This window comes from Cardiocondyla obscurior, linkage group LG27, assembly GCF_019399895.1.
Source record: "Cardiocondyla obscurior isolate alpha-2009 linkage group LG27, Cobs3.1, whole genome shotgun sequence".
Classification (NCBI taxonomy): domain Eukaryota; kingdom Metazoa; phylum Arthropoda; class Insecta; order Hymenoptera; family Formicidae; genus Cardiocondyla; species Cardiocondyla obscurior.
Window position 1 is genome coordinate 1,197,227 of NC_091890.1, and position 27,147 is coordinate 1,224,373.

Consider the following 27,147-nt stretch of genomic DNA (forward strand, 5'->3'; position numbering starts at 1 on the left):
TTCTACAATAGAGGAAACAGCATCGTTTTTAAAATCCACTTCGACCAAGCTCCGATTAAGTTAGTCGAACGTAACATTGAATATAAGCTCCAATAGAAGAGCTTGCTCGACGTGAAACTTGCTGGAAGCTGATATTCAAAATGTCACGTGATTGGTCAGCGAAAGTTACGTTACATGTGATTGTACCTTTAAAATCTTAACTTCGATTAGTTCCTAGAAAATCCGCTGCAAGCCCGCCACCGGCAAATCGAGGTATCGTGCCTAGTGTGCGTATGTTGCCCGTCTGCGACCACTGGTCCGAACGTGTATTATCGCTCCATGACGATAACGCGGGTATATATCCATCTCCTCGACATCAGCATTCGTAATACATGTCATCGCTTTTGTAGGTGATAATGTCTGCGATAAACGTCAAGGCGCTATCACGTCAAGACGTGCGAAGTTTCTTGAATTCGTTCGACACAGTGTTGACGGATTGCGACGGTGAGTAAAAAATGCACGTGCAAGCTTGACCGGTACGACATTAATTCTTCAGGTCTCGTTATCAGGTGTACTATGGATGCACATGACTCCTTTGCCGCACTCCGCGGACGTCATGAATCTATTCCGCAAACTCGGCAAGCAGATTTTCTACGTCACCAACAACAGTACGAAGACCCGAGATGATCTTGTGGAAAAGTGTCGGACTCTCAAGTTCGAGGCGACCAAGAATGATATTCTGTGCACCTCACATTTGTCAGCATGTTACTTACAAAGTTTAGGCTTTACCAAAAAGGTCTATGTCATTGGTTCTGAAGGTAAACTGATATTTGTTCAGGAATTAAGATAAAGTTGTATACTTTGTATAGGAATATGGATTGATTTATTTTTAATGGACCAGCCAATGTCTTTATGCATATATTTATAATATAAATTTTGGCTAAATACATATTATATAATTTTGTTCTAATATCTGGTTTTTGTTCACAGGGATTACAAAGGAACTGGAGCAAGCTGGGATCTCATACTGTGGAATAGGGCCGGATTTAATTAAACAGAATGTCCCATATGCTGTTTTTGAAAAAGATCCTGAAGTAGCTGCTGTTATAGTTGGTTTTGATGAGCACTTCAGTTATCCTAAAATGATTAAAGCAGCTACTTATCTGAATGATCCTAATGTACATTTTATTGGGACTAATACAGATGAAAGATTTCCAGTGTCCAATGATGTTGTGATACCTGGTTGGTATTGAAATAATCACTTAGGTATATTTATACAGCAAATATATTAATTAAAAATCTGCATTTCTCTGTAGGTACAGGAAGCCTAGTCAGATGCATAGAAAGTTGCTCTGAAAGGAAAGCAGTGATTATGGGTAAACCAGATAAATACATGGCTAAAATGTTGATGGAACGATCCGACATTAATCCCGAGCGTACTTTGATGATTGGAGACCGATGTAACACCGACATACTTTTTGGAGCTAATTGTGGTTTTACAACTTTGCTAGTCCTGACGGGAGTAACTGCTTTGTCAGATGTTGAAAAATGGAAGCAATCAGAGCAACAGGAAGAACGAGAGCTCGTACCAAATTACTATATAGACGCGCTTGGCGATTTATTACCGTACTTAAAGGAATTGGAAACTGAAATATCATAAATTCTCAGGATTATAGTCGTGACGAAAAGTAGGTTTTTATAGTATTCTGCAGATATGAAATATATCTCACGGCACACAGCTAAATTTACATATGTATTTATGTATTTCAGCTATTAATTATATAATTCAATAGACTGTATACATTTCAAGAAATTAAATGTAAATTACCGTGTAGTTGACTCGATTAATTTTTTTTTTTCTTGGAGAAGAAAATAAGAAAAGTGCGATTATTGGAATAAAAATAAAGGAAGAACATTTGGATGTACGAAGAAAAGACAAAGGTATAAAGCGAGAAAGTAAATTTTCCATTTTAAGTCTTCCAACCCCATATTTATTTTGGCAATGCCTTTTATATGAAAAAGTACACCTTTTTTAAAGGGATGATGCACATTTCGGATGAGAAAGAGACAGATATATATATAGAGTGAAAGGAAGATGAATTAGAGGATGAAAGGATGTGTGCAAAAAGATTGTGGTAATACAATATATATTATTCAAATATATATATCTATATATATATATATATATATGATAATGGTAAACTTAATGGTAGAGAGAGATACGGATTCATAATCCCTAGCTAGAGCTTGTCGTAAACTCATAACAATGAAATATATTTAACGCGTTATATCGTATAATATAAAAGAAGCGTGGTACGTATGTGTATGTATCCGTTGTGTGTATATGTGTACTTGTATGTGTGTATTTTATCTCGTCGTGTACGTCCGTATATATTATTTTATACTTTCTAAGTTTTACCGGGAGGATCTTTCCTCCAATCTCTGCAGAAAGGAGAATCAGAGGTGCATGCCTATATGTTACATAGACACATCCAAATATCGAATTCTTTTTTTTTTCTTTTCTTTTTTTTCGAAGAATTGTAAAATCTTTTAATAGCTAAATCGTTAACGGTTTCGATGCGTAAGTATTGTAGCGAGACAGCGTAACATTCATTACCACCATATGTAACGTTTCGCAATAAGTGGCATTACGAGAGACCCGTACGTTTTTTTTTTTTTTTTTTCAGATAGACACGGAGAAGTCTCAACAAAGCCGCCTTTGCAGACTGCGTTCTCTCCGTTGGATTGTTTTAAGTTCAATATTAAGTTTCAGTGTAAAATCACAGTTCCCTCGTGATACACGTCGGAAAGATATAACGCATTCAAGGTACGCTTCAATTTCACAACGAAATGCATTGCGGCACGTCGATCAAAGATCGGCTGTAACAATAAATAATTTCTCTTATACATCCTTTTGAAACATATCACAAATCTTTCGCGGACTAGAAAAACACGCGATAATAACACTAATAAACGCAATCATTGTATTGTTACATGTAACATTTTTTTTTTATCTTTTTTTTTACGCTGCATTCAAAAATGTTATCAGAAATTTTTGTAATGACAGAAGAGATAGAGAGAAAGAGAAAGACAGAGAGAGAAAGAGATAGATAGATAGAGATAGAGAAATACAGTTCTAATTTTTTGAAATATGAATAAACAGAGAAAAAGAGAGAGAGAGAGAGATACGCTTGAAGAAAGCATACGATCGCTTTTTTTTTATTGCCATGCTACACTATCCTCTCGGAGGCAAAATTTGTATTAGTTTACACGCATCCGTAGGGATTTCGGACCCTATGGACAATTAAACATTGATACAGCCTTAAAAGGTATATATGTATTTCGATATGTGCGATCACTTAAGTAGAATCGCCGCCGGTATATTGCAATCGAAGAGCCTACCTCTAGAACGTCTTAAATATTAGAAACAAATAATGCATCGCATAGGTTTGCCATGCTTGAATTTTATTCTCTTTATTTTTTTTTTCAGGATATGTAGCTTCAGAAGTAAGCTCTTCAATTTCTTGTGGATCGTCGTCGCTTCCCTCTCGTTCTCTATGAATTAGTACGTATTAATGATTAGTCTTGTAATTGGCACAAGTTTTTCTCATTGTGTATTTGTAGGTAATCGAACGGTTTTAACAAGGGAGAATCTAACGCTTTACGGTATCGCTCAATAGACGGTTCAGATAACAGGGAGAAGAAAGCGGATGATGATAAGAAGAACGACGTGAGGGATTCTACGTAAACGATTTTGCTGCCGTTTCAACGCCGTTGGAAAACTAACGACTGTTGCCTTCGCTACGGTTTACATTATAATGCTGTATTGTAACGAGATAAGAGATTGATAACGAGCAAATCTTAACGAGAGGACGAGGACAATAAATTGATAAAATTTTGTTCACTTATAAGTATAATATAAATCAACGAATTCAAATGTAATCGTTCCTACAGCGCTCGCTCGCTAGACCTTCCGGTACACAAAAGAAACGTCCGTATTTTATAATGACAAGTTATGCCGCAAGCATGTTATTATTTCTGCGATGTTGTTATAAGTGGAATTATTAATTAAAACTGACGACACACGCACGCCCTGTACATGCACGACACATGCATACTCGGAAAAAAAAAAGACCACATACCCACGCAAACACACAGTGGTGTCGTTAGATAGATATCTCTAAATTGCAAAAATTAATAGTATGTTGTAATTTCATTCGTAAACGTATGATCGTACAGAGTGTTTCAAACATGTGTCGCTAAAATTGAGAAACGTCATTTTTTTTAAATAAAACAATGATTGTTATAAATATATTTTTTTTTCACCATCGTAGGAAATCTTTTCTGGCGTTAATTTTTTAACTTTGGATTGTTTAATATTTTAAGAAGATATATTCCGATATTTAGATTACAGAGAATAAAGTATAAAAGCATTTATTACATAGAACATTGTCATTCAATGTATTAAATTACATTTCGTTAATAACATATTTATAAATAATCAAATATTTCATTAATTTTTTCCTATGAGCGATATAGATTTGAATTACTCTGTATTTTTCTACATAAACTCTAAATAAAAAATCTGTTCATCCAGCTGGAATGTCGCTGTGTGACGCACGATTGTCGACGAGACAAAAAAAAAATCAAACGTCTCATGTTTTACGAAATGGACGAAATGGAGAAGATGTACATTATGCGTTCGAATTATAGCGGTAGAAGAATATGTTATGTGATATGCGTGTATGTGTGCGTATTACTGCATTATACATACAGGATATCCAAAAAAAAATTAAGAAAGCACTTGTCTTCCGTGTATGACTCGATTAAATTAGAAATTTAATTTTCCTCTATAAAATAAAATATAAAAAAAATATACAATATTAAATTTCAATTAAAAAGCTAAGCCTGCAAACATGAATCAATCTTGATATAGTCGATGTTGAATTTCTAAATATATTTATTATCAGTAGACATTCTATCTGAATTTCACGATTAATTATAATAAGAACTAATTAATGCTTCAAGAATTTGCAAGGAAACAATCGACTCCAAAGACTAATTAAAAATAACATCGGCCGACTAAAAGCGATTTTATGATTTTTGCGATATCCTATATGAATACACACGTGTGGCTCTGGCGAGCCACACGTTTAGAGATTAACAAATAAATACAGATATATATATTTATATATGTACACGCGCTGGACTATATGTGTGTGTGCCCAAACCGACGCGCTATAAACTCCGACCCGCGCTTATATCTCATATTTAACATTCCATATGTAGTTATCTAAATTCTTAATCTCATATAACATCCTATATGCAACTTTTATGAGACAATTAAAAATCACCCGCGGCAATCGTATTTTCTAGCGTTAAATGCGAAATATAAACGCGAGCCCTAACAGATCGATATCGTCTTATAAAACAACTAAATGAAAACATTTGTACTTTAGCAGTATAGAGCAGTCATTTTTTTGTCGTAGTTACCCTTAATATCGTTTTATATCTTCGTTTATATTATATTTTATACATATATATGTAATATATATATATATTCTTTTAAGAATAATTCCCGCCTCCCTTGGCACGCCGATATCGCCCACCGTTACCATTATTCTTGTCGTCGCCAACGTCTTCGTTAATAACGTATATGTGTACATCATATTTCAAGTGTCGCGCATTTTCTCTAAACTGTAAACGTCAGTTGTTTGAATTTCGTGGAAATAATTCAAAGAAAATTATAAACTTGATAATCTTTTCGTGGACTTAAATTGAACGAAATGTTATTTTAATAATTAATTAATTAGCAAGAATTTTTACTAGGCTTAAGGTCACGAAAAAATGCGCGATGACAGGGGTACTTTATGTATGCACGTACGTACAGTGGCGAGCATGTAAATAGGAACAAATATTTATTACAATTCGGCCCGTCGTTTCTTCACGCAGAGATTCATATATTTATTTATCTCGTAATTCTTTAATAATGCGAAGATTAATACACATTTGATATGTATTCCTTTTTAAATTGTAGCAGTATTCTAACAAAAACAGATTTTTGGGAAACTTTGATTGAAAAATATTAAGTGCTTCAAAATTTAAGAGAGCATAGTATTCACTATTTATACGTTGACCACTGTTCACATATATTTAAGCCGCTTGATAGAGTATAAGTTGAATATGCGGTAACATATTTCTCTTTTTACTAATCAGTTCTTTAAATTTTATCTGTATAAATTGAGGATTCTGCAAACAGAAACGAGTTTTATATGCAAATGAAGTCCCTTAGCGATTTGTTAATTCTTTTAGTTGATATAATTTTGTTCAATTCGTATGAATTTGTGGCCATCCTGTATGTTTATGGATATATGTCGCATTTTGATATCGAAAAGAACGCAGACATGCACACATGTAACCGCAAATCTATATTAAACTGAAGAGCGTAGTATTAATATGTATGTAGTCTTAGCAAATTGCGGTCGGAATATGCATAGAAGTATTTTGAAAAACTGTTTGGACCGTTTTATCATTCTAACGTTTGCCTTTCCTCGACTTAAATAACGCCGCTGATAATATATAACGTCGATATAGATCATAATCACTAATAAGTACATTCAATATAGCAATAAAGATAATATCTTTATCAATAATAATTATAATCGTAATAATAGTTATAATAATGATGCGATAATGGATAACAAACATATCGAGGATAATAATAATAATAGCAGTGAGAGGAGCACAGCGATAATGATCGGATATATTTTAACCGCAATAATATCATGAATCGTAACGATATTGATTATACCAACGATTTGTATAAGTATATACAGATATTATAGCACCATGACCGAAATCTCGAATCTTGTAATCTAAGAGACAAAGCGAGAGAGATTAAATTAGTAGAGTCCAGGATGTGGCAGGAAGAAGGACGGACTAAATAAAAAAAAAAAAAGGAAAGAACTAAAAGAGCAGATGAATCTTAACGTCTCAGTCGAAACACGAGAAAAGAATTTAGAAAAGAATTTATTTCATAACGCAGGAATTAAAACAAATTCTTTTTGAATTCTTTGTACTCTTTTGAGATAATTAACACATTAACATCTGCAATTTTTATTTGGTCCTTCTCGCATTATATCGGATTTCAAAGTAAACCAATTCGATTGTTTTGTACGTTGAATGATTCGTTCTTTGTATACTGTACCGGTCAATCGTCGTGTTTGAGTTATGAGAAGTCGAAGAACGAAGGACCATTAGTGATCGAAGCGAAAGATCTGGGTAAAATTAGGGTGAAAGGACCTGGACACATTTCTAGAAGTGAAACATCATCAAGTCGCGCGCAGACAACCGGCAAGAACACGAAGGAACACTATCGGCGCTACGCAAGGACGACGAACGACAATTGACCGGCGTCGTCACTAAGAGATAAAGACAGATAGAGAATTATCTTATTTTTATCATATAATAATACGGTATTACGCTATTTTATTACTATGATGTATTTGGCCGTTTAATTATATACTCCAGCAACGCTCGTCAGAACACCACTTCAATTCACGGTTGCTACCTCGGCGAATAATTTTCGTAGGACTAGAAATTTTGAAAAGTACGACCATGACGGAACCGGAGAAAAATCTCGATCACAAAAGTAATAATATTTATAATATTATTAATATTCGTCCATTTTCAATATTTTATCTTTGATTTTTATGCCAAGATAATGATATAGTACTTAAAAAAATAATATTTAGTGTTTCCTTTTTCCACATTTCTTTAATTTCAAGAGATATCGACGATTTTTTGTTGGATCTTATCCAAAGGTATTATGCTTTCTTCAAGTTTTGTTCAAAACTTTGGAGCTTTAATCGACATTTTTCTCGTTTCGTAATGATCGGATAGAAAGCGGAAACAATGTAACAATCAATAAGCGCCAAATTACGCACGCATGGCTTATGTTGAATCACGAGAGACCTTCCACTGCCGATTACGATGATTATTAGAATATAAAAGCGAGAGAACACTATCACGTAATCGTGATCGTTGCGTTGTAATCACCGATATGTCCTACCTTGCGATTCACTCGACATTAACGCGTTAATTAACAGCTACTTCTTTTTTTTTTTTTTTGCAATATAGCTTCAATATGTTCCTTTGTAATATACATATATATATTTCTCCTATATATATATTTGTATATATATTTATATTATATTAAACGGTGATATCTTCTTTGTCCAATATATTAAGTATGATATGTTTATTCACAACTTGATGTGAGCGCTTAGAAAGAGTGAGAAAGAGCGAGAGAAAGGGATAGAGTGATAAAAGATTGGAATATCCTTTCTTTTACTAATATCGCAAAGACCGCACCTTCGATTTGAGTGATAGCGATAATAAACCGGGGCAGTTTACTTCAAGCTTGCCCGGCGCATAGGTAAAACAGTGATATCTATATCAATAAACTTCTTTTTGCTCTCTTATTCCCACGTTTCGAGGATGAGTATTTCGATGCACTCGCGCATACAACGCATACGCACACACGCATACACAACAAACGTGCACAAGTACGTACACGGACGCTCTGCGATTATATACCGTTTATGCATTATACGCTAGTCATTGTCAGAAAATTTATTAGTGTTTAAAGTTTGAAGAGTCGGTCGCGCGCGCTCATTGCAAGATCGTTCCGCGAGAAATCGCGAATCATGATAGAGTTCTCTAGACGTCGTTGATACACATGTTTCGTAAATTTTTGTACCCGCGTGCAAAAATGCCTGAGCTTGTTTAACAAATCACAGACCGTCGGTTTGCCGTGTCGATTGCAAGAAAAAAAAAAGCACGTGCAAATCTGCCACGCGATTTAATTGAGGAACTTTAATCCGAATCACCGTTTTGCATTCCGACATTATCTTGTGCACTTCCGCCCGGAACAGTCTCCTGAAGCGCCGCGCGACAATATATAATTTAATATATATAATTATATATTTATATAATTATATATATATATGTATATATATATATATGTATATCGAGATATAATTCACTATTCTACTTGTCGAGTAATAAAAATAGAGATTGCATAGATTGAAATTCATAGCAGATGCGCCTATAAGAAGATACGTTCTATAAAGATTTTCCTTTCTCGAGCTTTACACTTTACAGCATGAAGTTTGTATACGCTTCCTCTCAGCGCTCGTGCGCAATTAATTACATACGTAAGCTTATAGCTGCTGTATGCGTATATGTATTCGTACTCGCACTTATATTATGAGAGCCTCGCAATTAATTGCACGTACGCTTCGTTACATTTACGCGGCCATACAATCATTACCTCGGTGTCGCAAACAAATCAGAGATCGACAACAGCGACAAGTCCGAATTTCGATGTTGAGAACACGGATATGTATGCCGCCTCAATTATAATATTTCAGCAATCTTTTTCATATAGTTACGTTAATATAAAAAAAAAGAAAAATGTGTACACAAATTAAGAGTTTGTCTCACTATTAACATATTATAAAAAAAAAGGTAGCTCTTCTTTTTCGTCGTGAGATGCAGTGTTCATTAATCATGAACTATTTTATGTCATCAACATCAAAATTCGAGCTGATCGCGATTGTGTTGGCCGCGACACTTGCAAAGAGACACGGACGTGCTCGGCGACGCTTAATACATGAGGAAACACTTTGTAATCTTAATTTGTGATATGTCCGTTGAGTATAGTTGGTGTTTCTGATACTATAGTTTGGCCGATTTCCATTCTAGCCGCTCAGACGGGTACTGCACGCAGTACATAGATATATACTGCTGCTGTGTATATATATATATATATATATATATATATATTATATATATTTTTTAATTATTCTTAGATCTTAGAGTTATCTAAAGAAACAGAAGAAAACGTAAAGGACAGAATATTCTTTTCTTGAGCACGAACGGATCGTCCATAGCTCAACTCACGCTTTTTTTTTGTGCTTGTTCTCTCATCGCAAAGCTTGTTGAAACAGCCATCCGTTTATTCGACGCGGTGGCAAAGCGGTGCGAAAGATCTCTCCCTCGTCGATTGAGTATTTTCAAGTATACGCCCGTTCGAAGACGCGCGTGCTGCTAATGCATGTGTGCTATTGCTTGGCGAATAGTACAAAGCCGTTTCTGCTGAATTTTGAGCAAATTGCACCTGCAAATTCGTCCTCCGATCTTAGGTGGAGCTTGCACGGAAGTTTTTATTGCGTACGCGGCTGTTCAAGATGATCTCTTCCTCCTTAAAATCATCTTGCGTTTAATTGCTGGAGCGATCGAAATTCTAGAGGAAGTTCTCTAACAGATCGCCAATAAGAAATTCACGCCAGTGTCCGCAGCTCGATCTCGCCGTACAGATGATCGACGATTGCGCCGGTAAGTTTTATTTTCTGAATATTTTCCTAGTGCGGCAAGTCCTCCGCGATTCCACGACCGAAAATCTTTCCTTTTCCGCTGACAAAGCAACCGAGATATCCCCGCGACAGGGAACTTCCGTCGACAATCGCGTCTTCAGATTTCCCGTTCTCTTCAATTTTCTCTGCGATAAACAGTCTTCGCCTTATTCCTCGTTTCAACCATCCGTTCTTCATACAGTTCGAATCTCTTGATCGTGTTAGATGTGTCTCGCTAACTCTACGAGTTGAAACGAATGATTCTAGATATTCAGAACGGTCTCGGTAAGTGCTCGGGCGACTCGGTTTCTCGCCGACACCACAAGCATCGTTGGTCTTGAATTACCTCGCTGTGGTTTACAGAGGCTGCTGAACAAAGGTAACTTCATGTATTCGAAAGTTCAAGATTAAAATTAAATAAATCTTAAAAATACGTGAAGTTAAAATTGAATTTGTCCGTGAAACCGCCGCACGTTATAAATGTTATTTTATAATAGCCGGTCATGATGCAAATAAAGCAAGTTATTTACAGTCTTTATTTATCGAAAATGTTGAATTATTAAATAATTAATAGTAAAAGCGAGGAAAAGTGAAATTAACTGAACAAGGGGAACAAAAGAAAAGTAAGATTATCAGAGATAAACCAAAAACAATTGTTTCAAAGTAAAAACATGGAATATAAGCATATTTCATATGAATATTCTTTTAAAACATTTATTTATTTGCAAATGTCATTACTGTCGAGTCGGTTATTGATTATTAAACTGCGTGCGCAAAGTTCACGCTTCTCACTGCTAGACTCTTTTTTTTTTTTCCCAGTGTCATCGGCGTTATTCTGTTAATCCAGAAACGAAAGCTTCGCAACGAATGCTCTCTCGTATCATTCCGAAGCGTCCGCTTCGCTGAATATGAATGAAAAATTTCCTCTCTTTTTACAGAAGCGGCCTCGGGTTGTTACTGAAGATTACCTTTTCATTGCAAGTCCTCCTCACATTTCGGAATGTCGAATATCTCGGCGAAGAGCGGCGGTAACTTGAGCTTCGTCCAGTTTCTGCGGAACCAGTCCAAGAGATTGGCGTGTCGGGCGCCGAGCGTTCTCAATTCGGGTATCCTCTGCGAGACGTTGGTGATCGCGGTGACCGTGCCGCCGGCATTCTCGCCGGTGGGCCGGGTAGCCTGCACCCTCAGTGCTTCCAGGACGCGATCCTGCAACCTCTGCACGGCCTTGACGTCGTTCAGTCCCGGTCGCTCGTTCAGCAGCACCGCCGCCGAGAACAGGCCCAGCTCGGTGTCCGTCAATTGATGTGCATTCAACGACGATGTGACTTGCATAAGTGCGGATACGAAATCAGGCTAGATTGTGAAAAATAAAATCGAATTAGAATCACACAGCAATATGAAAGTCTCAGAGAACTTTGATGGCTTTGATGACTTGATAAAATTAAAGTAACGCAAGCTTGGTTTAATTTTCTCACGCTGATCTCACCTCATACATGAGTTCTAGTTGCTGGCGGGTGAAGTAGGTGCCGTCCTCGAAGGTCATCGAGTTGTCGGTGGTCATCTTGGAGATGTGGCAGAGCCAGACCTCGAAGAAGCCGACTTTGATCAGGATCAGCTGATCGTCCTGCGAGAGCTCGCAAAATCCTGGCATCCGCTTGGCGAACTCCACCACCCTCTGCACCGACGGCGTGACCCTCGTGGCGAACTGCTGCCAGAGCCAGATCCTCTGCGACTCGACCGTTTCCGCGGTCGAGGACGCCGCCTCCGGGTCTTCCGGGCTGGTGGGCTGCGAAGAATTACTCGCCTAATCAGCAAGATTACAAACAAACCTGCGAGTTTGCTACCACTTCCAGCGAGAAGTCAGTCTTCGCGCTAATGCATCACGAGGCGTTTAACTAATATCGTCATGCTTGGAGAACAAGCGTGTCTACTTCATTAATCATATTAACAAACGTAAGTATAATATCTTTATTTTACCAAGCTATTAAATTTCTACCAAGCTATTAATTAATTTAAATATATTTAATTAATTTAAATATATAAAAATAAATTAAACTAATTAAATTAAATACTATTAAATTTCGTGACTGTTTCTTTCAGGTGTCTTGAGTCCCCGACGGATCGGTCTTTTTATTTTATTTTTATTTCTTTTATTTTTTTTATGGCTTACCGGTATTATCATGGGCTTCCTCGTGAGGCCTCTGGTCGATTCTTCCGTGAAGCCGCAGTGAGCGTGATGGGCTTGCGACACCTGATGAATCACGTCGTAAACGGCCAGCTGCTTAACGTCGGCGTCCGATTGATCGGCCTCGACCACCGCCGCCGACGGCACCCGCGAGATCGCGTTTTGGCTCTGCGTGTTGTTGTTGTTGTTGTTATTGTTGTTGTTGTTGTTGTTCTTGTTGCTGGCGTTGTTGTTGCCGGTGTCGGGCGTGGTCAGCTGCTGCATTTCCATAGCCGCCATCGTCGTCGTCGTCGTCGTCGTCGTCATGGTCGTCGCCATCGTGTCCTCGGGGCCGCGTTCTCTCGAGCGTTTCGGCACCCTGCCGTACCTCACGGCTGCAAAGAGACGGACTCGTGAGTGATTTTCGCTCAGGAAGGTCTCGGGATATTCACGGAATCATTTGCATACGCCTTCTCGCGAACACGTCCCCGTCCCTTTCGATATTGATTTTCATAAAACCTTTGAAGTTAAAAGTGTTTCCAGAAGTCTCTTTCTCCGAGTGCGACAGTCGTTTTTCCTTCGCGAATAAACTTTTGCTTCTTTACTTATTAAAGTATTATCACAGCGGGACGAGATTTATTACGAGAACGGTAGAGATAATTTTTCTCGAAAACGTACGACGTAAAAAAGAAAAAAAAAATCCGTCTCCCGAGCTGCGATCGATTAGAAATGTGTATCTTTGGTGAATTGTATTTCGGGGACTTGAAGAGGAACGTTTTATAGTCTACGAGATTTCTTTTCGCGTGGACGTCCGATTTAAACGGGTCCAAAGATATTTTACGTTAAATAAAAAAATTTGAAACGTTTCCGAAAGTCGAGCCGAAGAGGATTTAAATGAAAGCCGTCTCGTTCGCGCGTTTCTCGAGATTATTACACCCCGCGTCTACGCGGGACTACGTGAGTTCGTTACAATTTCGTTTGCGACACGTGACACGATGATGAAGCGACGCTCGCAGGTCGCACTTCGCACACGTAGGACCAGTATTGCGCCCTGGAACTCTGACGTTTAATTATGTACACGCCTGCCCTTTGGTTTACTTTGCCCTCCCGGCACGGGCGGCAAGTAGATTTTGCATCACTGACGGCTTGGATTGCGCGATCTCGTAGAATTCTGTTTGAATTTCTGACGGTCGCCGCGCACTCGCGTGCTCGTTTCCGGCGTACGCTCGAGGAGTCAAAGTCGACCCGGTACGTATAACTGACAAATTAACATACAATCTCGCTCGATAATTCTTTTTCTCTTTTTCTTTTCTTTTTCTTTTTTTAAGCTCTTAATTAATAATTTATAATTAGTTGTATTTACGATTCATTGGCTGTCGTAGAAATTCTACGAAAATTTCTGAGAACAAAAGAGATTGTAAAGAAATTTATGTGACGCATAATTTTGTATTAATCGAGCTAAACTATGTGAATAATAAATTGTATAATAATACGTCTTCAAATACTTTTTCTTTTAGCTATTAATATGTGTCTCGCGAACTGTAAGAAGTTATTTGACTCCGTCTTGTAAAATAAATTCGTAAAATAATAAATTCACAGGAAACAAGAAAAAAAAAAAGAAAAAAAATTATCTTAGCAATTCTCTTTTGCGATTAATGTTGAATATTAATTTCTTTAATAAGTAAATCTGTGTCGGGGAAATAAATATATGTATTAATAATTTTTCAAGGTCTCCTCGACGTTGAGGGCGAAATCTGTCGAATGTACGGAGCAACAATTATCAAACGATATCGCGAACACGGCACTTACAGTCTCTGGACATGCCGACGGCTAGGCACTTCTTGAATCTGCAGTACTGGCAACGGTTCCGATTTAATCTGATGACAAGACACTTGCCGTCCCTCAAGCACCTGTACTCTATCTGCTTCTGTATGCTCCTCCTGAAGAAGCCCTGAAACAGGAAGTAAGGAAACGCTATTAATAACGATCCCATAGACTGTCTCGCGAAGTTAATTATATCTCGCCGCATATAAAATACTCCGTGTCCTTCTTTGTAATGTCGAGAGCGGCAGGAAAAGTGAGAGAGATAACGGAAAATGCGCGCTCGTGGGAAAAGCAAGTTCCCGAACGCGTATCTTATTATATCGCATATTTTCCCAGAATTAATTTTTTTTTTTTTTTAGTGCGATTACATCGGAATTAATGCACTATTAATTAACAGTGCAAGTAATAATTAAATAATAGATTAAATAATATACTTTAAAGAGCGATGGCAAACGCTCATTCTTTTGGACTTCAAATTTTAAATTTTTTTTCCATTCTTCCATCCACCATCCACCCATTTATTTTTCCACCATTCACTCATCCACCCATCTACCATCTATTTATTCACCATTCACTATCCATCAATTATTAATTTGCAAGAAATTAATTGATAAAAAAGAAAAGAGCGCGTAGGAATAAAACTTTACCTTTACATTAATTTAAATATTAACATGTCTACATTAATATGTTTTATTTTATGTTACAGTCACCGGCGGAACTCTACAACTTCGCTGAAGCTCGTGCAGATTAGTAAGTCGCATCATTTTTTTTTTCGTAGTTTATAATCTAGTCTTAAAAAATTGGCGTAACGCGTAATTTAATTATTAATCATCACCTCTTAAAACTCGACGCTGATCACTTCTCTCTCACTTGCCTTCTTCACGCCAAGCGAGAATCAAACGTCGGCTGTCGAATCGGCGATTTTAAGAATTTAATTTAATTTTAATATTTAATTAATATGTCCAAACAAAGACGGTCTTCGCGATTTTCAAGATCAAGAGCGACCTAGTGGGAAAGTAACCTTTTTATCTAGCCATACCAATTTAATATTACAATTAAATCGAACAAGAACAATTAAAGACAACGAGAGGAACGAATAGATAGGCGCGGGGCGAAGACGGAAGGGAAGAAGGAGAGCGGGCGCGGGGGAAAGACGGAAGGGGAAGGAGAGCGAGCGCGGGCCTACGTGCCGCGCGCTAGGTATTTCCCCCACCACTCCCACTCTCACTCTGTCCTTCTCCAGCGGTCGAGCAACACACACGTACGTACGCGCTACGCAGACCGCGTGTTCGTGCCGAAATTAAGTAATACGCATTTGCGTTGAACGAAAACCTCGCGATACGGAAACTATCTTCTCCTCGCCGTTCTCCGTGTGAGGAGAGCACGTGTGAGTACGTCTCCTTTCCCTTATTCTTATGTGTTCGTTTCTGGAGAGTAATCTTTTTATTTCAGAAGCGTTGCGTGAGCTCGCGTGGTTTTAATTAATTATTTGGGCTTTCTGTTTGCAGGTAATCAGCGCGAGGACGAGGTTTTAAGAGTCTGAGAGGAGGCCAGTTGTTCTAATGGGAGATTTAATAATCTGAGAGGAGGAGGAGGAGGAGGAAAGGCACCGTGCTTCGACGGAGCAACCCTTAGGAGGTAAGAATATTTTTTTTTTAACGCAAAACTAATAACTTGTACTTATACAGCATCTCTACAATTAATATATGTATATATATATATTTTTATTTTTTTTTTTGTTACAGATCTACGCAGTTGGATGCACTGCCGTTAACAACAGTGTCGCCACCGCCGACATTAATTAATAATTATACGAACCGCAGCCGGTTCGTCGGTCGTTCCGCGAGCTTCGTATAGTATTCGGGCGGAGTTTTTAGACGTACAACATTTTTCTTAACGCGAGTGCCGAATGTGGAACGCGCGAAAGTAATTATCGCGATTATAAAATCACGGTCGGGGTGTTCGCGAGTTACTTGTGCGCGGAGGGATGGCTCGGCACGTCCCATCTGAGAGGAGGAGGAGGCCTGGGAGGCATCCTGCATCGGCGGAGCAACTTTTAGGTTAGGATCATTTTTTTTAAATAAAATCCTTATTAAGAAAAACCTTCACTTTTTTTTATCAATCTTATCAATAATGTCTGACACGTCTACATTAATGTTTTCTTTTTTATGTTACAGTCACCGGCAGAACTCTACACCTCCGCTGTCATGCAGATCGGTAAGTCGCATAATTTTAATTTTTTATAATAGTTTAAAACTGGCGTCTCTTATAAAATTTCAAGATGAGCGCATAGGCACGGTTTTAGAAATGCAAAGAAATAAAAGTAATAAATAGTAAGAAACCATCGCTTTAAATAATTACCCTTTCCAATAAATAAACACCCTTTCCAAACGAAAAATAGCCATCGTTTGCTAAAACATAAATTTTTTTTTAAACGCTATTTTAGTAACTGACCAGAAGCTTACTCAAAATTTCAAATAAATCGTTCGATATTCCAGAACAAAATCTCAATATAGAAATCTTCAAAACAGCTGTTGTTCTTTATCCATATTTTAGTGTTTGTCAGAGTTTTAATATAGCCTTTAATTATACTCTTATTTTATTATTATTAATCACGCGTTATAAACAACAAAACTACGGCTTTCGCGAAGAGAGAATAGCTCACGCGGAAGTAATGGAGTAATAGAAATGGCATATGGATGAGTCCCGGGTAATCGAGAAAGCATCGGTTTATTGGCACATTACTATCGGTGCTAATTGATGAAAGGTATTCGTAACAGCATCATGCAACTACGTTAACGTGTATGCCAGCATCCAATATCCTGGAATCCCCGATGGACAGACTGCGCGTAATGCAACTGTCGATATTACTGGGAACCAATGGCGCGCGCGACCTCAGCTCGTTTCTAAAATCGATATATTATATTAAACATCCGTCGGTTCATTCTGGTCAGCCGCACCGAAAAAAAGGAAAGAAAGAAAAAAGAAATAATAGGCACGTAATATTTTAACAACGCCAGTGTTACAAAAGCACGCACGAATTTTAGATAATTCCGCGAGAAACTTTTAAGTGACTAATAATTAGACTTTGTGAAATTAATCAAGACCTTTTAGATTGTTACGATAAATATTTCGTTAGCGTTAAATAATTGCGTGCGAGTAGATTTCTTAAAAGCTCGTTTCTAAAATTGATATATTATATTAAACATCCGTCGGTTCATTCTGGTCAGCCGCACCGAAAAAAGGAAAGAAAGAAAAAAGAAATAATAGGCACGTAATATTTTAACAACGCCAGTATTACAAAAGCACGCACGAATTTTAGATAATTCCGCGAGAAACTTTTAAGTGACTAATAATTAGACTTCGTAAAATTAATCAAGACCTTTTAAATTGTTACGATAAATATTTCGTTAGCGTTAAATAATTGTGTGCGAGTAGATTTCTTAAAAGCTCGTTTCTAAAATTGATATATTATATTAAACATCCGTCGGTTCATTCTAATCAGCCGCATCGAAAAAAAAAGAAAGAAAAAAGAAATAATAGGCACGTAATATTTTATGCCAGTATTACAAAAACGCGCGCGAATTTTAGATAATTCCGCAAGAAACTTTTCAAGTAAATAACATTCGTAAAATTAATCAAGACCTTTTAAATTGTTACGATAAATATTTCGTTAGCGTTAAATAATTGCGTGCGAGTAGATTCCTTAAAAGATTTAAGCTTGAGCCGAGGTGAGACCCTGCGAGGAAATTTCGCGCGGCGAAATGAAAAGATTTAAGGTAAAAATATCAAGAGCGAGATTTATCTTTTTTAATTTAATAAAAGAGTTACTATCTTTCGGTAAGATTTGTGTATTACAATATGCTCGGTGTGTTATAAAGCAGCTGCGGAAAAGAAAATTGCACTCGCGTTTTGTATGACAATAAATATTGCGGTGAGAAATAAAAGCGAAGCGAGCAGCACGAGCCGCACACATCGAGTAAGTAGTAAAAACGCGGTGCGGGTCGGACGAATATAGCGGCACACCACGCAAAAGTAATAGCCCGGTTGGAACAACAGCAGGTTTCATTGATTTCTTGCAGTTTAAATTACAATTTATCAAGCTTTGTGCGCGCTAAAATTGTTTTATCATTTCACCGTTCTTAATATTAAATTTGAAAATTATTTATAATATAATATTAATACAAGTTGAATAAAAAAAATAAATAAAAACGATTTTGAGAAGCTTCTGTCAGTATAAATTCACTTTTTAATTTCTAAATGATAATGATAAAAAATTTTTTATTAAAAAAAATGAAACACCGGCACCAGATATGACTAAAAATTCAGATTTAATTTAATAATATACCGCGGTGTCTCGAAATACGGATGTCTAAAGAAAGCAAGTCTCAGACGCCGTTCAAGATATTGGGAACGCGCTTGGATGTAACGTTCAATTTCTTTTTTCTTTTCTTTTTTTTTTTTCTCCTTCATAAGATACTTCCCGGACGAAGTGCTTTCGAAGGATGTAAATGAGAGCAACGAAAGCGCGTTCGCCGGCTAACTTTAGGCGAACTTGTGTACCGCGCGTACGCCCGTGTGCGTTTGCCCGCAGAACTTGCTGCTAGCGTACGCGAGAATGCACCAATTCACCGTTAACTCTGGCCTTAGGGCTTCCGCATTTGAAATCTCAGGCGTGCAGCGGCGGTGTACAAGCGTTCTGCGGCGGATGTGCATCTCCCACGATGCTTAAGACGCGATCGCGCTCGCTCGCGTACCGATAAATATCCTGCCCCGAAGTGCGAACGAGTCGTTTCGCGGATTATTACCCGATCGTCATGCATCCTTGCCGATCGGAGCCGTAAATTGTGCTCGACCCACCACTGCGCGAGGGGTCAAACCGATCGTCCGGTACCCCGCGAGCTATCGGAAGCTGCGAGCTTCTCAGTCTCGCGATAACGTCGTTCACGAAGTTCCTTTGACTTTGCGCGTCAGATAAATCCTCTTCCGACTTGTTACCGTAGCATTTGTAAAATTAAACACGTCACATTAGCCACGCTGTACCGTAGGCGAGATTAAATACGACCGGGAGGAAGTGGGAGGTTTTCAACCTCGGCATTTACCGTAGAATACTCCGTCGTTTATTCTAAATAATTTCTCCCGATTAATCGCCGGACGAAAATTAAGGACGGACGTGCTTTTTTTCGGATCGCGGGGTGATTTTCGCTCATCCCTGAAAAGTCACGATACTCACTTTGCAACCCTCGCAGCTGGTAACGCCGTAGTGATAGCCGCTCGCCTTATCGCCGCAGACCTTGCAGGGCACGAAGCTCTTGGCGGGCGTCGAGCTGTTCGAATCAGCTGCCGCGTAATGCTGCTCTGTAAGCAAACAGGAATAGGAAAAATAAATGCCTTTGTCCAGCGAAGGTAACGCGCGCAAATTGATTACGACGGGAGAAAACGGACTTCGCAACGAGACGAACGAGACAACGCTTCTAACGAGAGAAAATAATACTTCGCGGGGGCTATCTAATTTCACATGTTTTCCTCGAGTTTAACAAGGCGAGATAAGACGCGAAAGGAATTAAGCGACGAGATTATTTCGCGCGAGCGCGACTCCTTTCTCTTCCTCTTCGCCCCTCGCGGCCTCGTCGTTTCCGAGAGACAAACGGGACATCTATCCAGCATTAGCAGCGTCTTTCCTCCGTGCGCCCGGCATCCATAATTCAACGAAGCTCATCGTCGTGGAAGGGAATAGGCCGCCACGTTCGTTCGGACGGTTCAGGCTGAGCGCGTAACGGGAAGCCGGCGTCACCGTTACGGAAAAGGAGCAGAAGAAGAAGAAGAAGTAAGCGGGGCGTACGGCAGTGGCACCCAACTAGACGGGGGCAGAACAGGAACAGGAGGAGAAGAGACGGCGAACGAAAGGAGGCGGAGATGGGGCAGGAAAAAAAAAAAGACAAAAAAAAAAATGAAAAAGGAGCAGGAAAAAGATAGGCGAAACGAGGCCGCCGGCAGGTAAAGGAGGAGAAGGGAGGGGCCCCCGCGCATAGAAGCGTAGCTTGCGACGTGTGTACCGTTGGCGTCTCTCGCGAAACCCTCTTGTTGTAAAAGACGTCGTTACGCGATGAAAAGGAGAAAATCCGCGGGCGTTGTAAGAAAAGAAAAACGGACGCCCGAGCCGAAGTAGAAAAAGAGAAAGAGGGAGATAAAGAATCCTCGCCGATCCGAGGAACATTCGCGCGCGAATGCCTGGACTTTATGACGGCCGCAGAAACCGTCGTCGGAGACAAAACGGTACCAGCGTTCAGGCCTCGCGTTCGCCAGCCGCGTCTTCGCGAGCTCGCGGGGACAATCGAGAGCAACCCCGTTATCCGGAGCTCGTCGCGTGGCGTTATTCCTTGCGCCTTTACCTTTGCGAGCGACAACGACCCGGCGAGCTGCTGGAACTGTCGAGATCGCTTCGCGGAATCGACCGTCTTCGAGTCTAACTGCGCCAATTGGTCCCGCGAAATTGCCGGCGGGCTTTAAGTCGCGATGCAATTACGACGCGACGGCCGGCGAGACCGACCTGGGCCCTCTTTCTATAATAAGTCGGCACAGCGGACGTAAAATAACAATAGAAGTTAATTGTTTATCGCCTGCAGTTTTGACGTCTGCATAATATATACGCGTTCGTTAAGAAGTTAATTGTGGAAACTTGACGTTAGTTTGGGCGTTATTAAATTTAGCGATACGCGAATGATTAATAAGGTGTTTCGAATACAATTCGCGGGTTAAATTTTGCGCCACCTTGTCCCCCCACTCTTTCAAAAGTTAATTTTAACGACGTTAAAGTTAAACATCGTATGCACCGAAGAGATAAATTAGGAGAAATTAAATAGAATCTAGTTTTCCGATTACATTTTTTAAACATCGCGCGGTTGTTCCATCGCGAGGACCATCCAGATTTCTATTAACGTAATATAAAAAATGAATTTTAAATCGCCGATGCAAGAAAATATTTCTTTCTCCCGCGTACGTCAATTTAATTCGTTAAATGAGAGACGACATGAATTATGCAAATAGAAACTCAGCCGAACAAGAATAGCAAAGCGGGAAAAAATCTAATCAGCCGTAAAGCGATTCGGATCGCGTCATAAAAGCGTTGTCAAGTTAATAAATAAATTACGAAATTTGTAACGTCAGATATTTTTTTTAACCGAAGGAATCACGCTTAACGATCGGATAATGATGCGCGATCGGATATCAGATATTGGCTCCGCGCGGCATCGAGATACCTCGAGTGTTAATTACGATACCAGCAGTTTATTTTGGAAACAGTGTAATTCTACTCTCGCGAATCTCATAAATAATCACACCGTGTCACTCTATATCCTCGTCTCATTAAAGCCCGTAATTACGATCGTTTAAAAAACAAGCATAAAGCACACGGCGTTTGATATCGACGAAATAAAGTAGAAAAGAAAAAAAAAAAAAAAAACAAAACGAGAAAGAGAATCTGTGCATCGAAACAAACGCCTTAATTTATATCCGCAAAAATTAATTAACGTAAAATAAAGAAACGCGTTAAACACGCGCACGCGAAATGATATTCCCGGCTTGATCTGCAATTTCGAGACTGCAAAAGCGGAAGTTTATGGGCGCGCCGTAATTACATACACTGGTAATCAGTAAACAGTTAAGCCGAAGCTCTCTTCGGCGCTCAGTTCGAAAGAATCAACGGCGCTCATTAGAGACGTATGTTAAACGGTCACGCGCGAATAAATCTAAATGCTGTTTTCTTGCGTCGCGCTTACTCTCGCGGAACCACCACTTTTCTTGCGCGACGCGACAGATAAGGCGTAAAAATCGTATTCTATTTATCTTACACGTGCGATAAGCTCGCACCTGTTTTCCCTCCTGATAAAAAAAAAATATCGTTGGCTGTGAATTACGGCCGCAGATCGCAGGGTCCGCGACGGTGATTAGCGTTTAATATGATCGGCGTTGTTGCTATTTGTATAATTTAGGCCCGCGATAACGTCGACCACGGCCTCTTTCGACGTTGCGGGGGTCTCCATGACTCTGTAATCCATCAGTTCGCTAATAAATCGATTACGCTACATCCATGTGGGGCCGCTCTCGCCTTTGTTCCGAAATCAGCCGGGTGGTAAATGCACCGAAAGCGCCAGCACGTTCGAATAAACGGCACGATGCGACGCTAACGATATTATCGTACTCGACAACATCGTAACCAATGTACAGTTCGTTTTAACGGTGTTTATTAGCCTGTTTATTTGGCTCGGATTAAAGATAATTAAATTTTGGCCGACTGTTTATTTGGAAAGAGATATTGCGATTTTTTCCAATTACGTTCGCGGTTACGTTGGAAGAAAAATAACACCTGGCGGGCACAATTGCGGCTGTGTTATAGTTGGAAAAATTATAGCGTTAATATGAAGGAAGGAAATTCGATCGAAAGCGAGAAAGAGCGTGAAACGGTATCGCATTCTCGATGTAAAAATTATTATTCGACTCTAAATTTATTTATCGTGACGCAAGTTACTTCGATGAGACGTTAAATGATTTATCTAATCAACGTAATTAACTTAATCCTAATATTCAATTAAATGCAGCTGTGTTATAGTTGGAAAAATTATAGCGTTAATATGAAGAAAGGAAATTCGATCGAAAGCGAGAAAGAGCGTGAAACGGTATCGCACTCTCGATGTAAAAATTATCATTCGACTTTAAATTTATTTATCGTAACGCAAGCTACTTCGATGAGACGTTAAATAATTTATCTAATCGGCGTAATTAACTTAATCCTAATATTCAACTAAATGCAGCTGTGTTATAGTTGACAAAATTATAGCGTTAATATGAAGGAACGAAATTCGATCAAAAGCAAGAAACTGTATCGCACTCTCGATATAAAAATTATCATTCGACTTTAAATTTATTTATCGTAACGCAAGCTACTTCGATGAGACGTTAAACGATTTATCTAATCGGCGTAATTAACTTAATCCCAATGTTAAACTAAATGCGGCTGTTAGTCAGGAATTCAAGCGACGCCGCGTGTCAAATCCTCGTCGCGGAAATGCGAAGCAACTCTCCTTGTTATCGCGAGTGCGAATCTACGTGTACTTGCGAAACAGCCGATGCTGCGGCCTATTGTCGGTGAGCACTGGCGCGTGTTCGACACGACAGTAGACACTCCGGAAGAAAGCAGGATGGGATCCCGCGCGAGGCTTTCCCGAGATATCAAAGAAAAAAAGTAAAGAGGGGGGAAAAGAAAAAAAAAGAAAAAGAAAGAGAAAAGGGAAACGCGCAAAAAGTATTCGCCGAACGCATTACGAGAACAATGTTGCGAGTAATTTCCTGCTCGCCTCCGCGAAACAGAGTGGGAAGTTTATGAAAATATTTAACGTGAAAAAAACGACGTGTAATTGTCGCAATTATTTAACAGCGAATTCCCAAAGATTAGCGTATCAAAGGTCTTTTCAAATATCCCCAAATAAAAAAAGAAATGCACTACGAGAGCGAAACATTTTTATTTTTATCGAAACATTTTCGGGATTGTGATTCTTTGAACAGTTACTCTTCGAGTAGCTATTAAAGCTGTAGAAAAACTTTTAGTTTCCTTCTAAAGAAAATTTTCTTTTTTTTTTTTTACCATTAATTAGTGGTCGCGATTCAATTAAATATTTCAGCGTCGGCACGGAAATGCTTGGCGGCAACGTAATATCTCTCATGTTTGCGCGTTCGCTTTGTTGCAATTCGCGCGGCGAGATCCAAGTAGATAGCCAGCGGCACAGCCAGCCGCTCCGTCGCATTGCTCTTCGAAATATGATGATTATTCCCCGCGAAACATTCAGTAATTGCCGGCCCGCGTAATTAATGTATTCCCCGTGATTTGGGAGATCGAGCGAATGAGTGTTTACTACAGCACAAATTTCGCGTAATTTATATTTAAATATAAAGTAAAAAAAGAAGGAAAAAATAAAATAAAATTTAGACGAGATAGAAAATACGAATCGAGTCGAGGGAATAAAAATTGCATCGTCATCGTAATATATTTACAGATAAGTGACCTGCTTTTTTAACGCGATAAATATATTTTTCATTACCGTACATCGCTGGTTTAAATGCAAGTTATTTTATTTTCGAAGTGAAAGAGAAGCGAAATAATATGCAAATCATCGAATAAATCAATTAAGAAACCGTTAATTGCTTTTCAGTAAGTATTTGCTACTTAGTAAAAAAAAAGAATACTTCGTGTGGATTTAAATCGTGACTCTATTATCCTATAAATTGATTATTTCGTTGGCTCGCTTCGTGCTAAACGAGAGTAAAATTGTCGAGTCAGTTGTCGAGAAGGAGATCTTGAGCTTCGGTGTCGATTCAGCTTGCAATTAATATTCGAAATATATTTTTTACAACGCTTTAAATTCTGTAAAGGCGAGGGAAAGAGACAGAGGGAGACGGTTACGTGACCGGGGGGAGGGAAGGGTGGGAGTGGGCGCGAGCGTACGTGCCGCGTGCGAGCTAAATTCTCCCCCTCTCTCTCTATCCTTCAGCGGTCGACCATCACGCACGTACGCAAGAGACGATCCGTAAGTAGATATCGCAAGAATTACGCGTAATTAGCGGCCCGATTTATCGACGAGTTATCGCGACATATTCTAGACATTCAGAATTCGAGTTAGATAAAAATCCGAAGGAGAAAAGCGCCTCGCATGCCGAAACTACGACGAGTATCGAACAAGCACGTGGTGCGTCGGTCGCTTCGGGAGTTTCGCTAAGTATTCGGGCGTCGTTCTTTTATATGTCAGAGATAGATTCGGGAGATGTTCGTTCGCGGTGTAGGAATGTAAGATCTGGAAAGCTTTGTTCATGTATTTTTATGGCTGCGTATGTAGTGACCAAGAGTAGAGGTCGGTCACGACCGGCGTACATACTCGCGCCGTGATCTCTTGAAACGTATGTAGGAAACGTATGTGCCGGTCGTGCGTAGTATTATATTATTATACAATATTAGCTAATGCGAACTGAGCTTCGCGATTGATAACGTGTACGTATTTTTATGGCTGTGTATGTAGTGACCGAGAGTAGAGGTCGGTCGCGCCCGGCGTACACATCTCGCGCGGTGATCTCGTGAAACGTATGTATGTAGGTATGTGCCGGTCGTGCGTAGTATTATATTATTATACAATATTAGCTAATGCGAACTGAGCTTCGCGATTGATAACTTGTACGTATTTTTAAGGCTGCGTATGTAGTGACCGAGAGTAGAAGTCGGTCGCGCGCCCGGCGTACACATTTCGCGCCGTGATCTCTTGAAACGTATGTAGGAAACGTATGTGTCGGTCGTGCGTTGTATTATATTATTATACAATATTAACTGACGCGAACTGAGCTCCGCGATTGATAACTTGTACGTGTCGGGCATCTGCGAAGTGAATAATTCACATAGAATAGTTGTAATTATATTGTACTTGTAACGCAGCACATTTAATTTTCGTTAATTTTTCTAATAAAATGTAACATGTTTGTTTCAGATAAAAATCTAGAGGGACACTATCGCTTAAGTAGCACCAGACTGACGTTCTCGATGAAGTGGCCAGTACTGAGAGGAGGAGGAGGCCTAGGAAAGGCATCCTGCATCGGCGGAGCAACTTACTGGTAAGGATCAATTTTGTTCTTTTTTATCGTTGCCGTTTTTCAAACTTAATTCTGTAGTATTTAAATTAATTAAAAAATTAGAGACGCGTGTAATCTTTTTTTTCTTTTTCTAAATAATTATTGAGATCTCTACAATTTAATTTTTATTTATTTATTTGTTACAGATCATCTTTACCAACAACTCCGCCGTTGCAGAACCGTAGGTCGCATGCTTTCCCTTTTTATATTTTAATTATTAGCATTTCGGGTGGGAAAAAATTTCTATATTACCCGCGGCACAATTAGCATATTATATAAAATAATGTTTAATAAAATAAAATATTAAAACATCGCGCCGGTGTTCTAAAATAATAAAAAACTTAAAACAATATACTTAGGTAAATTAAAAAAAAAAATTTGATTAATTTATATATCATGTCTTAATTTAAATTTCATATATCGATGTAAATTGCGTACATTTGTACCAAATTTACGTTGATATTATTACAGCTCAGCACTTCTTTGAATTTTTATCTGAGCGAAACGAGAGTTCTGCTTAGATAAAAATCCGAAGAAGAAAGGTCTCGTACGTCGAAAATGTATAAATACAAACCCCAGCCGGTTCGTTGGGCGTTTTCGCGAATTCGTTAAGTAATCGGGCGTATGATTTGTTACGCAAATTTGATAAACGAGAGCACCTTATCGTGTGCGAATCAGTGTTAAATACTTAGTGCTCGCGATTGTAACTTCACCCGGTCGCGGTCGCGAGTTTCTAGTGCGCGGAAGGATGGCTCGTCACGTCCCATCTGAGAGGATGAGCAGGCCCACCAGGAGGCATCAGGCATCGGCGGAGCAACTCTTAGGTAAGGATAATTTTTTAAAATAAAATTCTTATTTAAAAAGAAAAAAATTTACTTTTTTTTTTTTTTTTATCAATTTTATTAATAATGTGTCGCATGTCTACATTAATATTTTTCTTTATGTTACAGCCACCGCCTGAATTCTACAACTCCGCTGACGCTCATGCAGTTCGGTGAGTCGCATGGTTTTTATTTTTATTTTTATAATTTGTAACTGGGGATCTCTTGAAACACAGCGCGCGCGTAGCGCACAAATGATTTCATCTAGTAATAT

General features: G+C 38.9%; 2 protein-coding genes and 1 long non-coding RNA gene across 8 annotated transcripts in view; 2 read left to right on the forward strand and 1 right to left on the reverse strand.

Moving 5' to 3' along the window:
• Positions 1-225: 225 nt before the first annotated feature.
• LOC139112277 (glycerol-3-phosphate phosphatase) lies at positions 226-6,951 on the forward strand. Of its 3 annotated transcripts, XR_011547356.1 has the most exons (8): positions 226-333; positions 390-483; positions 549-797; positions 970-1,221; positions 1,296-1,920; positions 2,667-2,806; positions 3,470-3,544; positions 3,604-6,951. XR_011547356.1 is itself a non-coding variant. In XM_070673223.1 (6 exons), exons 1-5 carry the CDS (start codon positions 319-321, stop codon positions 1,637-1,639), a joined length of 954 nt encoding a protein of 317 aa, XP_070529324.1. In that variant the 5' UTR covers positions 226-318; the 3' UTR covers positions 1,640-1,667; positions 1,750-1,813. The 3 variants fall into 3 exon arrangements, 1 of the variants encoding a protein (XP_070529324.1); XR_011547357.1 differs by lacking the exon at positions 2,667-2,806; XM_070673223.1 differs by lacking the exons at positions 2,667-2,806; positions 3,470-3,544; positions 3,604-6,951 and having other exon boundaries at positions 1,296-1,667; positions 1,750-1,813.
• Positions 2,484-27,147, reverse strand: part of Eip78c (Ecdysone-induced protein 78C) — a 70,193-nt gene continuing 45,529 nt past the window's right edge. For 2 of the 4 annotated variants that reach the window (XM_070673212.1, XM_070673209.1), the window contains 6 exons: positions 19,619-19,743; positions 14,371-14,512; positions 12,568-12,956; positions 11,884-12,201; positions 11,366-11,750; positions 2,484-10,766 (listed from right to left, as the gene is read on the reverse strand). In XM_070673212.1, the coding sequence (XP_070529313.1) occupies positions 11,370-11,750; positions 11,884-12,201; positions 12,568-12,956; positions 14,371-14,512; positions 19,619-19,743 (1,355 nt within the window). In that variant the 3' untranslated portion in view covers positions 2,484-10,766; positions 11,366-11,369. The remainder of the gene's footprint in view (positions 10,767-11,365; positions 11,751-11,883; positions 12,202-12,567; positions 12,957-14,370; positions 14,513-19,618; positions 19,744-27,147) is intronic. The other 2 variants (XM_070673211.1, XM_070673210.1) reach the window with 2 other exon arrangements.
• Positions 14,460-26,694, forward strand: LOC139112283 (uncharacterized). Its single transcript, XR_011547359.1, has 3 exons — positions 14,460-16,445; positions 16,563-16,602; positions 25,911-26,694. It is a non-coding gene; the product is annotated as an uncharacterized lncRNA (long non-coding RNA).

Excerpts from the sequence above, each read along its gene's own strand:
- LOC139112277 (XM_070673223.1), top strand. Across the intron at positions 798-969 it reads CTATGTCATTGGTTCTGAAG|GGATTACAAAGGAACTGGAG; the intron begins GTAAACTGATAT and ends TTTTGTTCACAG. Across the intron at positions 1,222-1,295 it reads CAATGATGTTGTGATACCTG|GTACAGGAAGCCTAGTCAGA; the intron begins GTTGGTATTGAA and ends ATTTCTCTGTAG.